Source organism: Gadus macrocephalus, chromosome 15 (assembly GCF_031168955.1).
Source record: "Gadus macrocephalus chromosome 15, ASM3116895v1".
Classification (NCBI taxonomy): domain Eukaryota; kingdom Metazoa; phylum Chordata; class Actinopteri; order Gadiformes; family Gadidae; genus Gadus; species Gadus macrocephalus.
The window spans coordinates 6,186,364-6,201,014 of NC_082396.1; the positions used below are offsets into that span (position 1 = coordinate 6,186,364).

The following is a 14,651-nucleotide window of genomic DNA, read 5'->3' on the forward strand; positions in this document are numbered from 1 at the left end:
CTTTGCCTTTGTGGTCTAGGTTTCTTATCGGGTGCAGGCAGCCCCTCGTTCTCTGGTGGGTCGGTGTACGTTTGGGTCGACTCTCTGCTGCGGGCAGCGAAACCAAACATGTTAGGAATTCTTCTATTTCCCCTTTTTGTTGTTGGATTCTCCCCATCCGAACCACGACAGGTCATCCCTCTAATGCACAGCCTTGTTATTTGAATCAATTCGCAGAGAAAGGTTCAGACCTCTGTAAATCTAAAGTCTCCTCACACACTAGAGCTCTGCCCCGTTAAAACGCCACATGAGCAAGACATAAACATTTACATGGTTTCACATTGTTACATTTCAAATTGGTCGGTAGTCAGAGGATATGAACATAATCCTATCTTTATAAATGAAAAAAGGCGTAGGCTACATAAAACAAAATCAGTTTTTTTAAAGTATTTTCTTTATATTAATGATATTCTTCTAACTCAATTAATACGCTTTTTCAATAACGTTCAGATCGTTTGGAATTGGCTGTTATATGCCATCGGAAGATCAAAATGGCCTAAAATGTATTTGTACTATCCCACCTTTAGATATCGTCTATTGTATCACCAAGGCGAAATATATAGTCCTAGTTTACAGTCCCATTTCAAACTTTTGGGGTATTTTAAATCATGCAGTACATGGGCTGCGGGCTTCTCTTTGAAATGCGTCCACTTTGGAAGCAGCACATGTTAGAGTTTGATTATACTGCCATCCCTTGGTCAATATGCGGAATTACAACTCGAACACATTGAATAACTTCGTCATCAGCATTATCAATATGGATAGGCGCGCACAGGTCGGGAATTGGTTGTGTTAAATGTAAGAAATAATTGCTATTGGTTTCCTGTTATATGCCGTCCCAGGATATCTGTTTTATGCTATTCAGCCGTTGTGTGTGCATGTGTGTTTATGGTGTGCATATTTAAACACAATAATGCACAACCTACTGCACAATACCAGATGTCACAGATGTCACAGCTCAGTATAGGGAGTTCATTTCTAAATCCAATAAAAGACTAAATCTTTCTTGAATAACAGGTTCTGCTGGTTTTGAAGGTCCCCTGATTACTAAATGCAACAGTAGGTCACCTAGGCCAGTCATGCTCTAATGACCCTCTCAATTGCATTTAATGATCTAATCCCTTAATCCTACCTGTCTAACCTACGCGTCATCATAGCGTATGCAAAACTTTTCTGCAATATTACGTGGCCTTAAATAAGGTGTAGCATGACAGCATTTGGTTCTACATGCATCACCACAGGGTTTGAATAGCCTATTTTTTAACATGACTCAAAATGATGTATATTGTCTTTGGTCAAAAATAAAGAAAGCCTATTCCTTAAGGTCCGTGGTCCGCTTACAGCAGGTCCTTTAAGGTCCGTGGTCCCCTTACAGCAGGTCCTTTAAGGTCCGTGGTCCGCTTACAGCACGTCCTTAAGGACCTGTACCCAGCCTCCACCGGACTCTGAAAATACATAACGTCGTCATGGGAGACGTTCATATTTATTTTCTCTCTTTATAGATAAACAAATAAATCGTAGCGATTCATAATTGATCGTAGATAATCAGCTAGTTTGTTTTCATCATGTTTGGAGAGAGCAGCACAGGAGGATTCCAGTCGGAAACCACAGAAGATGAAAACAGTAGAAACAAGAATTACAAAGTCTACATTTCCATTAACCTACATCGAACCTCTAGCATGTGCAAACCCCTCAAATCCCCTGTCCCGAGCTTCTCACATATAGCCAATCCCGTTCTTGTTCTCATTAGTCCTTGATTGATTCCGTCTGAGTCGCCCCGTGCCTCCAGATAAAGAGCCGCCCGGTGGCAATTATTATTTTTTTTGCGTAGGACGTCGTGTTTGCGTGTTGTTCTGAACCCTCCGGACACCGGGGCTCCCACCGTGCACCTTCAACAACCCGCAGTGAGTACCCCCAGCGTTTACTATCTCATGAGCTGGGTGAAGTGTTGTTTTTTTTTGTGCACCGCAAATATTACTTTCCCATCTCTTCTCCATCTATCTTCCTTAATCTCAATGGAACAACATGCCTTCTACCGCGGCAGGCCCATTTGGTTGCTGATGGAAGTTTCAGGTCAGGGTTCGCGCTCGTGTTTGAAGTCAGGGTTGGAGGTTGTGTTGGAGGTCAGGGTTGGAGGTTGTGTTTGAGGTGATGGTTGAGACTTGGGTACCTACTGGGGACAACTGAACTGACGCGTCAGAACGCTTTAGCATCGACGCCCTCACTCCACACTGGGACGGTTGTGGTGTGTGGAAGCAGAATGGAAAAACAGCTGCAATCTCAAAGTTCATCGTTTCGGTCACATGGAATTGTTGAAAGCAATCAGTGGTAAGTAGTCCAATTGGCGAGAGCAACTTTTCGAAAATTTCTTTTTTCTGTCTACAGGGATAGGCCTACAGGTGCTCCACTAGGTCACACGACATCGGATCCTTTTCAATGCATTACCTGCCCAGAATCCACAAAGACAACTTGAAATGCCACAGGATGGAAACCTGTGTCTTCAAAAACTTCCACAAAGAACTTGTAATGGACCCCCTGCTTGACTAGAGACTGACAAACTGACTGTGGGCATGGTGACGTTTGGTTTAGTTGGTTGGTTGGTTTAGGGTTTCTTTTGCGAACCTGGAAGATTTTTCGTGGTTTAGATGCTTGTCCGATTTACACAATCGCCCACACAGTAGCCTACTTGACATTCTCTCTTTCTGTTTACTTTTCAACTTCACTTTCTGCTTTGGACTGCTGGTTTTATTCTGTGCTGTTTTCTTTCATAATTTTCAAACCTAAGTCTGTGCAGTGTGGTTTTATTCTGTGCAAACGCCCTACATTCCGTGCAATGTAGTTTTATTCTTTTTTTTTTTTTTTTTTATGTGCAGTTTCTTTCATAATTTTCAAACCTAGTCTGTGCAGTGTGGTTTTATTCTGTGCAAACGCCCTACATTCCGTGCAATGTAGTTTTATTCTTTTTTTTTTATTATTATTTTATGTGCAGTTTGGTGTCATGTACGAGTTTACTGTCGGTCCTTTTGTTGAAGCCCTTCAAATCTGACTGCTGCGGGTTCAGTAAATTCAGCTTTGTTTGGAGCTCTGAAGCTGGTTTGCGACATCGAAACTGTGGTCTTAACTTTAAATATGTTTTAAAATTGACACGATTTTCTGTCAGTTGGCAAACCTAAATGCAAAACTTCACCGCATAGTACGAAAAATAAAGCGTTTTGACAAATGTAACATTTCGAAATATTTAATCATTTGCGCATTTCATCAAGAGTCAATTGGAAGAAAGACCAAGATCAGCAATGAAGGCAAGTTGATCACTTTCACATGTTTCATATTTTATTTCCAAGGAAGTATTCCAAAGCATTAAAAACGAGTTATTTTGTTTTCAAGGGCAGTTTGTATCCCACTAGCGGGGTTCCAGGGTCCAATCAGGACTTGAGCGGTGACGGCTGGAGGGAGCGGCGAGGTCTGGAGGTGACGGCGAGGTCTGGAGGGTGACGTCTGGAGGGAGCGGCGGCTGGAGGTGAGGTCTGGTGGGCGGCGAGGTCTGGAGGGAGCGGCTGGAGGTGAGGCCAGAAGGGAGCGGCGGCGAGGTCTGGAGGGAGCGGCTGGAGGTGAGGCCAGGAGGGAGCGGCGGCGAGGTCTGGAGGGAGCGGCTGGAGGGAGGTGAGGTCTGGAGGGAGCGGCGAGGTCTGGAGGGAGCGGCTGGAGGGAGGTGAGGTCTGGAGGGAGCGGCGAGGTCTGGAGGGAGCGGCTGGAGGGAGCGGCGAGGTCTGGAGGGAGCGGCGAGGTCTGGAGGGAGCGGCTGGAGGGAGCGGCGAGGTCTGGAGGGAGCGGCGAGGTCTGGAGGGAGCGGCGAGGTCTGGAGGGAGCGGCGAGGTCTGGAGGGAGAGGCTGGAGGCAGGTGAGGTCTGGAGGGAGCGGCGGCTAGAGGTGAGGTCTGGAGGGAGCGGCTGGAGGGAGGTGAGGTCTGGAGGGAGCGGCTGGAGGGAGGTGAGGTCTGGAGGGAGAGGCTGGAGGCAGGTGAGGTCTGGAGGGAGCGGCGGCTAGAGGTGAGGTCTGGAGGGAGCGGCTGGAGGGAGGTGAGGTCTGGAGGGAGAGGCTGGAGGCAGGTGAGGTCTGGAGGGAGCGGTGGCTGGAGGGTGGCCAGGAGGCCCTGAAGCGGCGGCTGGAGCTGAGGGCAGGAGTCCCTGAAGCGGCGGCTGGAGATCAGATGTGGAGGCCAGGAGAAGGACAATCCAACGGCTGCTGAAGGGTGAGACCTGGAATTGCATCCATTTTTCCTTCGTAATTAGTTTGGGCAAATTGTTCGCAGCGTAACCTTGACACTAGCAGCAGCAACTCCTCATACAAATCCAAACTAATTCAGATGTCAGTTCTGACTGGCTGTTATGAAAGCATTCTCAGCCGCTAGAACTAGTCAGGATCTATATTACATGTGAGGTTGGGTTTGGGAGAGGACCAACTATCGTCCTTACAGCTCTATTTAAAACACAAAAGCACGGTATTGAAGGTACAGGTCAAAAACGTTAGCATTGCTTGAGTAAAAATCTGTATTTACATCAAGAACAGGGAGAAAGAAATGCTAATGAAACGTGAATTTCAGAAGGACTGAGGCGGTCGACTGGAGGTCCTTCAGTCGGAGGTCCCTGCGGTGGTCGGCTGGAGGTACTCGTGGCAGAGACCCAGGTAAGGGCGCTGATATTTACTTCCTCAATAGATCAAACGGCAATTAAATGATCTTTATAAAGTGTCCTATTGTCATTTTAGAAACCTGGTAATCCAGTACTAGGACTATTTACTGTTGCTGTAATAATTTAATGCTTGGCTTGTTCTCTCACCTGTCAATTTTCTTTTTACTTTCAAAGCTTCCTTGAGTGACAAAGCGCTATATAAATTATATTAATTATTACCTGTAAGTCATACAATCAAATGCTTAATGTAATGACCCACTTTTGACACCAGATGGTTATGTTACAGCATTTATTTGAATGCCCTTCACATTTTGTTATCAAAATGTCTTTGAAACTGACTTTTCTTTTTGCGTCAATTCTCTTCACAGTATGGTGACTGAGCAGTCGATCTACACAATCGTCCTACTCCCCTCCACCCTGAAGATCCATGGCTACACCTGCACACCCTACAGCTTCATGCATCTACACCCAACATCACCAATCTAAGCTACACACTCCCACCCATCCTGACAACACTCACTACTGTTTTAACTTTTAAAACAAACATTATGTCACTCCACATTTTTGGGGCAGTATGTTGAGTTTAATCTTGATTTGTCTATTTTAATTGTATACACAGTATGATCTTAGCTGTTGTGTTTCTGACAGCAGTAGCCATTTTTAAGGGAGCGACTAAAGAGACAAGGCTGGAAAAAACCTGAGCACTTATCTTAACCCTATTTCTAACCTTAATGCTGCAATTTAACCACTTCTAACAAGGCCTCAATTAATTTGACTCGTTAACCGAATACCTAAACGTGACAATCTAACTGAAACATCTCGAATACCTAAAATCGTTTACCTAAACCTCAAAAATGACAAAACTCTCTTAGCTAAACTTGACCTAATATCTAAACGCCTCTAAAATGCCTAAACTCGCTCACTTAAAACCTAAACATGGCGATCCTTCATATAATGACCAATATTAAAAAAAAGTTGCCTAAAATGTCCTATTTAAAAGGTTGCGCAAAGTTATCATCCTTAATCTTAAACTAGACGGTTTAAACTCGGACTAAGCCAGACTTGTCCCTTTGTCGCTCTACTTATATTTTTAAAGGTATCTCTTTTTCCCTGTTGGGTTTTGAGTTTTTATCCTTGAGTGGTTTATGTTTTGCATGAAATTTGAACACTTGTTGCTTCATAAATAAACATGCTTTATCTTTACCCATTTTCTTATGTTTTTTTTTATGTGCAATTGGGAAAACTGAGCCGTTTCAGCATCCTGACATGTGAAGCTATGATCTGACAAACATGAAGCAGAATGTGGGGTGACAGTTTAAAACATAATGTTGGGTGACTGTTTAACATGAAGCAGAATGTTGACAGCCTTTTCCTTTTACCCTCAGGCTCACTGTAGTGCCTAAAAGTTTGTCTCTCTTTGGCAAAAAAGTGAGCTTAAATGTTAGTCCCATTTATAAAGCAAAGGGATAATGATGACTACATTTCAAGCAGTGGACTGAAGGATGTTTAATGAGGGACCAAGCCTCTGTTTGGTCTGCATTGAGGTTCTTGTGATCCAAGACTAGGATCTGAGAAGGGCAGTATGGAGTACATCCAGTGGGGGCTGAAATGATCCTGTTCACAACATAATGGGGTTCAGATGCTAGATCAAAGTTCAGAGCCTCTGAAAAGCTGTATGGTCCTTTTCAGAGCTTTAGGGTCCTGTTAACACCAGTTAGCCTGGATCTTTTGATGGGAAAATTAAGACCTTGACAGTAACTGAATACTGAATGACGTCACCTTACAAAGTTTGTAAACCTTACTGATTTTAATAAAATACAAGGTATGTCAATTTTGGATTACCTGTATCGGGAAGACACAAATCCAACCAAGATGATTCTTTCAAGGGGAAAGAAGGAAGAAAATAACCCATTAAAATCATTACATAAACGTATGAATGCACACAGTAAATCATTCACCCTTATTTCAACGTTGATTCAGTTCAAAGAACTGCCCCATGGATTCTCCCTAGAAAGTTGTTCTGCTAAATGCAAGTTCTCCTACCACGTTTCTCAAGCGTGGACTGGGGGGCCCCATGGAGGACTCGCTGCACAATGTGCCCCCATGGAGGTGAACTCACTGCACAATGTGCCCCATGGAGGTGGACTCAATGCACACTGAGTCACCATGGAGGTGGACTAACCCAACATTGGCGCCATCTAGTGGCCTATCTGGATACAGCAGGCCCCTGGACTACACATCTTAAGGCAAAATAAAGAACAGATAAATATAACTAAATCGTACCAAATTAGCTATCAGAAATAGATTGATTCGAGAGTGAACATACTAAATGATGGGGGATATTGACTCATGACTATTTATTCCTGACGCCGAGCACATTTGAGTCCCTTACGGGTGTCTTTCTAATACACGGTCGAGCAGTCCCTCGACCCCTTACTCAGCAGGCCAATTACCCCAGCCGGCCCTGGCCTGGCTCTTTATCTAAGTGTTTATAACTGTGCTATCAAACCCATTTCTGGGGTGTGCGCTGGAGGGAGGAGAGTTGTGTTCAGACCAACAGGGTTTGGAACCGCTGTGGTCCGTGGTCCGCTTACAGCAGGTCCTTTAACGCTGCATTGACAGCTATATTGTGATGTAGTACGATTATGTGGCACAAGGGGTCACCATTTATCCTTCAACAGGAAAATGCGGTAAGATGCTCGGACTACTCAGCAGGGTTGAGATTGTTTTCCGAGGTTAAATTTGCTCTATCAATTATTAAATCACGTTGGAATAAATAATTCATAACATGCAGGTACAGCCTATTCAGCAAATGAGCCATTCAGCAAATGAGCGAGTCAATATTGCAAGTCAATGGCCAAAATTAGCATGAGCAGTAGTTTAACGTTTCTAAGCAGAACGCCTGAACGGTTTATGTCAGTGATAATGACCCCCTGTCCAAGACAGGAGCCGGTCCCTGGACCCGTTAGTAGCCTACCGGGCCTTGAAATATTTCCCGAAATAAAATAAAAATGCATATATATATATATATATATATATATATATATATATATAGGCCTATGTTGTGTTATATTTTATGTCGTAGGCTATACAAGTCATGTTATTTCCTCCAACACATAGACTAGCCCTAACCCTAAAATCGATCAATATACACCTAAACCACTGTCAATTAAGCACCTTTAAATGTTTTTTTGCACTACTTTTGTATTTATTTAAGTCTCAGGTGACTTTTCTTGTGTTTTATATTGCATTATTGGAGGGATCCTGAGACTCAATCATTTCATTTATGTTGCTTTAATTGGTGTGAATATGACAAATAGGCCTACATCATCCTGAAAACCCCCCACATCCTTTGTTTAAAAATGATGCATCTTAAAATTGAGGCATTTACATTGACTACTGGTCCTCCAAATGTTTTTTATGAATATGGCGGTCCTTGGATCAAAATGGGTTGGGAACCCCTGTGCTAAGTGGTCGGCTGATGCTATGCAGATGTCCACGAGGACATGTCGGGGCAACGCCAGTGGTCGCTGGTCCCCCGAATGAGAGAGCGCTGAAACAGATGTGCGGAGCGGTGCAGCGCCCAGCCAATGGGAAGCGCGTCCCTCCTAGAGAGGGCGGGGCTAGACCTCTTCATTCTATGAGTTATTTTCTGCTCGGTTCTGTTCTCTCCTAACAGGTAGCGCACCACCATCCCGTCTGCAGAGCGCGTCTCATCACCCACGCAGTCCCGCGAGGAGAACCCAACCAGCGGTGTGTGAATCACACAGCGGACCAAGAGGGGGAGGACGTTTTCTGTATTCTTTGGGGTGCGTCGTTACGCATGTTTTGAGGTTTTTGCGCCGATTTCCGAAATGCTGAGTCGAGGGATATCTGCGTCGTCGGGGTCGGGGCTGATGGCGACCGCGGCGGGCATCGATCGCGGCAGGGTCGGGGAGAGGCTGCAGGCGGCGCTGGCCGGGCTGCACGAGCTGCATATGCTACGGGAGAAGCAGGGCGACATGGTGACCCGGGCGCTGCGCGCGGACCACGACGAACCCAGCAGGACCCCCGCGGTTCAGAGCAGCAACGCTGCGAGGGGGTCAATTCTGGCCAACGAGGAGCAGCGGCTGGAGGCGACCCTGACAGCCCTCAAGCAGCAACTGGTAGGAGGACGGAGACCCCTTTTGAGTGTTGTTATTGTTGTGTTGTTGTATTGTTGTGTTGTTGGTCCGCATGTCCACCAATGCAACAGCCGAAGCGCGCCTTGGCTATAGTGAGTGTGAGTGTGTACGTGTGTACGTGTGTGTGTGTGTGTGTGTGTACGTGTGTGTGTGTGTGTGTGTGTGTGTGTGTGTGTGTGTGTGTGTGTGTGTGTGTGTGTGTGTGTGTGTGTGTGTGTGTGTGTGTGTGTGTGTGTGTGTGTGTGTGTGTGTGTGTGTGTGTGTTAGTTGGGCTGTGTTTGTGTACGCGGTTCCAACGGTGTGTTATCAGCTGATGTACATTCCGAGCCCTAGGGGGGTTCTCGGTCTCCGTTGGGGGTGGTAGGAAGTGGGAGAGATGTCATAAATCAAGGTTGATTGCGGTGACCAGGAGACGCTCTCCGTGCGCCCCGGGGGGTGGGGGGTGGGGGAGGCACCTCTGCTGCTCTCAATCATTAACCCCGTGAATGGGGCTCAGGGAGAGTATTTTAACAGCTGGCGCTCCGTGCAACTTGTGGTTAACCATAGCCCAGGTTTGACCTCGTCGGGTCCCGGGGTGTGGGTCTGCGGTCTCCGATAACCCGGTGATGATAAGGGTCGATGGTGGCTGGATTCGATTTACTCGAGGTCCTTAACGTTAAGGACACCTTTTAATTGTGATCGATTAGAAGCGAGGAGAATGTTATTGTTTTTTTAAAAACATATTTTTTTATAAACGATTAAATCGAGAGACATCTTACAATGCCTATTACAAAATGCTAATAATAGTATAACCTTAATCAAACGATCCCCCCGTCGATTGTAGCTCTCAATGGAGTCGACTTTTCCATTACAGAATGACTCCAGAGGTTCACCTGTTCCCGGGAGTAAAGCAGTATAAAAATAACGTCTCTCCTGTGGTCGGAAGTCTGTTCAAACAGACAAACAACAGTGACTAGTTTATTACAACATGGGTGAGATGAGAGGTCCAGTCCGCTGTAGACTTCTGGGTGGGTGGGTCCTGGGCTGTAAGGGAGTTCTGGACCTCTGGGGGGGTCCAGGGAGGGGTCCGGTACACTCTGGACCTCTGGTGGGTCCAGGGAGTGGTCCAATACAGTCTGGACCTCTGGCGGGTCCAGTGCTGTAGGTGTGAAGTATTTTAACAGCGTTTGCTGCAGCCTGAGCTGCTAAAGCAAACACAATCATCCTGCGACCCCTCCAGCCTCCCCCCTCATCCCTTCCTGCTCTGGTAGTTAACACAATGGCCAAGCCCTCCCTGTGGGGGACAAATGAGTGACCCATCACTGCGTCTACCCCCCCCCCCCCCCCCCCCCCTCTGAGAGGTTAATGAGTAGCCACAGCCCTGGCGTCTGTTATGGTTGTCTTCAGCCTCGTATGTCGTGCACACATCTTATCGTCAGACTGCGTTTGAATGCTGCAGAAACACATGCCAAGTGCTAAACGTGTATATGTGATTTGATAGCCTAGCCTAGGTCACGTGGGTGTGCATTAGTTAAGGCAAATCTTCCACCCTGATCAGCACAGGCCTGTACAGTCTGGTGCCTATATGGGGCGGCAACGGGCTCAGGAGGTAGAGCGGGTCGGCTGGTAACCGGAAGGTCGCTAGTTCGATCCCCGGCTCCTCCTAGCGTCGAGTGCCGAGGTGTCCCTGAGCAAGACGCCTCCCCCTCACTGCTCCTGACGAGCTGGCTGTCGCCTTGCGTGGTCGACTCTGACGTCGGTTTGTGAATGTGTGCATGAATGGGTGAATGTCAGGCCGCAATGTAAAGCACTTTGACTGGTTAGAAAAGCGCTGAATAAATGCAGTCCGTTTACCGTTGACTGTTTGGTGCCTACGTCGTCTCTCCGTTCTGAGGTCCAACCATATGTTCTCCCCCTTCTCTCCCACAGTCCCGTCTGCGGCGACAGGATGTGGGCCTGAAGTCACACCTGCAGCAGCTGGACCTGCAGATCAGCGAAATGAAGCTGGACGTCAACAAGGTCTCCCCAGACCAGCTGGAGAGCGACAGCCGGCCTAGCTCGGGTAGGCACGCACACAAACGCACACACACACACACACACACACACACACACACACACACACACACACACACACACACACACACACACACACACACACACACACACACACACACACACACACACACACACACACACACACACACACTCACACACACGCACACAACGACACACACAAACACAGGTCATGAAGGTTCTACACTCCTTCCTTTCAGTATGCTTTAAAGACGCTAAAATGGCTCACACTGCGTCTCCTCTAATTTGTCTCCCCTAATGTGTCTGCTCGTCTCCTCTCATGTGTCTCCTCGTCTCCTCGTATCCTCTAACTTGTCTCCTCTCTCCTCGGCCCCCAGGCTTCTACGAGCTGAGCGACGGCGGCTCCTGCTCCCTCTCCAACTCCTGCACCTCCGTCTACAGCGAGTGCCTGTCCTCCTCCCAGACCAGCCTCCTGCAGGCCCCCGTGAGCCCCCCCATGCCCCACCAGCCCGCCAACCCCCAGCCTCGGACCGCCGGCCCCCACCTGGGGAGCAGCAGGATCCGGACCGGGACCCTGGGCCTGGAGCGGCCCCGCCCCAGACCGGTTTCCACTGGTAAGGAGATCCACGGCTTGGCGTAGCCCGAGCCCCACTGTCAACACAATCTATTGTTCAAAGCTCCAGTTTTTCTCCCAAACCTTATCCTTCGATATTGCACTTGCTGTGACGGTCAGATAGATGTGATGTGAATTTTTGGTTTGTTGCTATGGTGATTTGCAGTGATTAACTAGGGCGCCGCTGTGAACTGCTAGCTACCGAACACTTGCCCTTTTGATGGTATTCCTGCCAGAAAAGGAGGTCTTTGGACGAATCGGTCGATCATGCAAATTATGCGATGTGGCCAGCCAATGTTTCATCCTAGATGCTTCATGTCGTTGGGCCGTGAGCAGTCAGTTACGTTGATCACGGGGTTGCAGAAGGGGGTTCATGGGACTCGAGGGTTGAATGTTTCTTTGTGTCTCTGTCCACCAGGTGACCTTGACCGGCTGATGACCGCGGGCCCCGGCTGCTACAAGTCCGTGCCCGGCAAGAAGCCCGTCCCGGTCCCGGCTCCCCGGACGTCCACCCTGGACCCCAAGTTCCAGAACAGCCTGATGTCCCGCAATGGGACGGAGGTGTACCACTACCCAAGCCCGCTGCACGCCGTGGCCCTGCAGAGCCCCATCTTCACCCTCGCCGGTGAACCGTGCCAAGGGCCCCCGGCCGACGCCCGTCCCGGCCCCGATGGCCCCCAGCCGGGCCGGGCCGGGCCTGAGACCACTGGGTCCCTGAGCTACATCGACCGGCTCCTGCAGCGCAACGCCATCAGGACTTGTGTTCAGAGCGAGGAGAAGAGGGGTGCTCCGTGGACCCGCAGCGAGCAGCGCAGAGGGCCTGTCGATCACGGTGCGGGACGTCCCGGTGTGGAGACCCAGGCGGTCCCAGCCCAGCCCCTACCTACCGGGCCTCTGGACATCCCCTCGCTAGAGGCCAAGTGGGAGCGGGAGTGCCGGCCGGAGCCGGTCACACTGCCGGCCAGCGGCCCAGAGTTGAAATGCCAAGCCCCTGTGGAGTCCCTACAGCGGTATTCTTACCCCGCCGCCGCCAGGGACCGCAGCGCCGCCCAGGCCACCGCCGCCTCCACCAGGCCCCCAGCGGAGCACAGCACCCTGACGAGGAACCACTCAGAGAGCAGGCCCACGGACGTCAGGGAGACCAGGGCCGGCCAGAGGAAGTCCCCCGCGCCGAGGCCGGTCCTGGCCCCCAGCTCCAGCACGGAGGACCGCCTGGGCTGGGACCCTCGCCCGACGGCGCCGGCGAACGACTTTGTCCACGCCAAATTCCTCCCCGCTGGGTCGCAGCAGGTCAAAGTGAGACAAGCCGACCGCAAGACGAAGGCGGTGAAGCTGAGGAGGAAGAGCGGCGAGAAGCCCCGCGCGCCCAGGCCCCAGCAGGGCTACTCCTCGGGGGAGAGGGCCCGAGAGAGCCAGGGCAGCGGGTGCAGGGGAGACCCCGAGCCGAGGAGGTCGGGGAAGGGGAAGGCCGGTCCCCACCTGGGGGAGCAGCGCGGACACTCGGGCTCGGACTCCAGTCTGTGCGGCCCCGGGCTCGTGCCCTCCCACCGGCTCCACCACCCCAAGCCCGTCTCCTTCCCCGCCGTCACCAAGGCCGCCAAGGGCCGCAGACCCCAGCGGACCCCGGAGCCCGAGCCGCCCGTGGACCAGAGGAGGCGCCGGCAGGGGGCCGGCAGGGGGCCGGGGGACCTGGAGGCGTTCCGGGCCCCGTGCCCCCCCCCGAGGACCAGGGAGCCGTACGCCCACGGAGAGGCCTCCAGGCAGACGGCCCACGCCGCCTCCGCCCGGCCCCTCTCGTGCCAGTGGGCGGGGCCTCAACGCTCCTACAAGCCCGCCGTGTCCGCGTCCTGCTTCTTCGGCGCGCTCAACTCCCGGTACCCGCCGGCGCCCTACCCCGCCGCCGCGGGGGGCCGCCCCCCGGCCCGCTGCGAGTCCGAGTACTCGGCGGACTGCGCCTCGCTCTTCCACTCCACCATCGCCGCGAGCAGCGTGGGCGACCTGAGCGACGACACCACCAACCGCTTCGGCGACGACAGCGGGTCCAGCCGGAGCTCCGCCTCCCGCTCGGACTCGGACAGCAGCCTCTCCCTGGAGGAGGACGAGGCCCCCCGGGCGCCCCGCCACCGGGACCAGGGGGGTCCCCTGGTGTGGGCCCAGGCCTCGTCCACCAAGGGCCCCGCCGTCGCCGGGGCCACGGCGGCCCCCCAGCGACCCCTACACCCGGGAGCCCCGCCGACGTGCCGGATCAAAGCGTCCCGCGCCTTGAAGAAGAAGATCCGCAGGTTCCAGCCCGCCACGCTGAAGGTCATGACCCTGGTGTAGAGGGGCGTCCCCCTCAGGCGGAGAGACAGCGGTCTGCGGAGCGTGGGAACGGACTCTGTGTTTGGGGTGGGGTCCCCGGGGTAGTTTGTGGTGGTCTGGTTCTGTTTTAGAGAGGAGCCGGTTCAAACAGCCTTCGTTAACCTCTCGTTGATTCAGGGCCGCTCACCAAAGGGGTCGGACTAACTCTGTAAATACCGTTTGAATTCGATAGAATTAGAGCTCTCCACTTTATGTTTGTACAAAGTTAAAAGGATTATTATCGTGAGTATATAAAGGAATGTAAAAATGTGTAGTGACAGGGTACAGGACTTTGTTTACCTGTCGTTGGTGTCGTTTGTCAGTTGCTCAGCACAAAGTGCTGAGGTCAAATCTATTCGTGTACATTGACAAAACTTCCAAACATTTGAAACCCATATACCATTCTGTATCGGCAGAATTATTGCATATATTTAAAACAATGTCTTCATGTCATGTTCATTGCTACTCATTTTATTCTGCACATTGGTTTTTACTATGCATATCCTTCACTGTAGAATAAAGCAATATTTAATGTACATGCTGGTGTTGCGTGTTGAGTTTCTACACCTTGTTTGCTTTGCGTGTCTGCTGTCCACCGACCAAACCATCACAACCATCCAGTTCTCCCTTCACTGCATTCCTCATCGCCGCCGCGTGCGTCACTCGCGGTCGCCACGGCCACGCCACCCGTACGCTCCACCTACATCCCCGCACACGTTGCGTACCAAAAACAACCCGGCCAGCATCCCATCCGCCCACTTAGCCCCTCTCTTCCACCGACGGTCGAATGAACCG

At 50.7% G+C, this 14,651-nt stretch overlaps 1 protein-coding gene and 1 long non-coding RNA gene across 2 annotated transcripts; both read left to right on the forward strand.

Moving 5' to 3' along the window:
- The first annotated feature begins 4,177 nt into the window (after positions 1 to 4,177).
- Positions 4,178 to 5,328, forward strand: LOC132472866 (uncharacterized). The gene is made up of 3 exons (XR_009529199.1): positions 4,178 to 4,288; positions 4,640 to 4,722; positions 5,096 to 5,328. It is a non-coding gene; the product is annotated as an uncharacterized LOC132472866 (long non-coding RNA).
- A 2,857-nt stretch (positions 5,329 to 8,185) lies between these two features.
- On the forward strand, positions 8,186 to 14,392 carry dact2 (dishevelled-binding antagonist of beta-catenin 2). The gene is made up of 4 exons (XM_060073290.1): positions 8,186 to 8,872; positions 10,799 to 10,931; positions 11,281 to 11,517; positions 11,935 to 14,392. The coding sequence occupies exons 1-4, from the start codon at positions 8,582 to 8,584 to the stop codon at positions 13,836 to 13,838; spliced, it is 2,565 nt and encodes an 854-aa protein (XP_059929273.1). The 5' UTR covers positions 8,186 to 8,581; the 3' UTR covers positions 13,839 to 14,392.
- Positions 14,393 to 14,651: the final 259 nt, after the last annotated feature.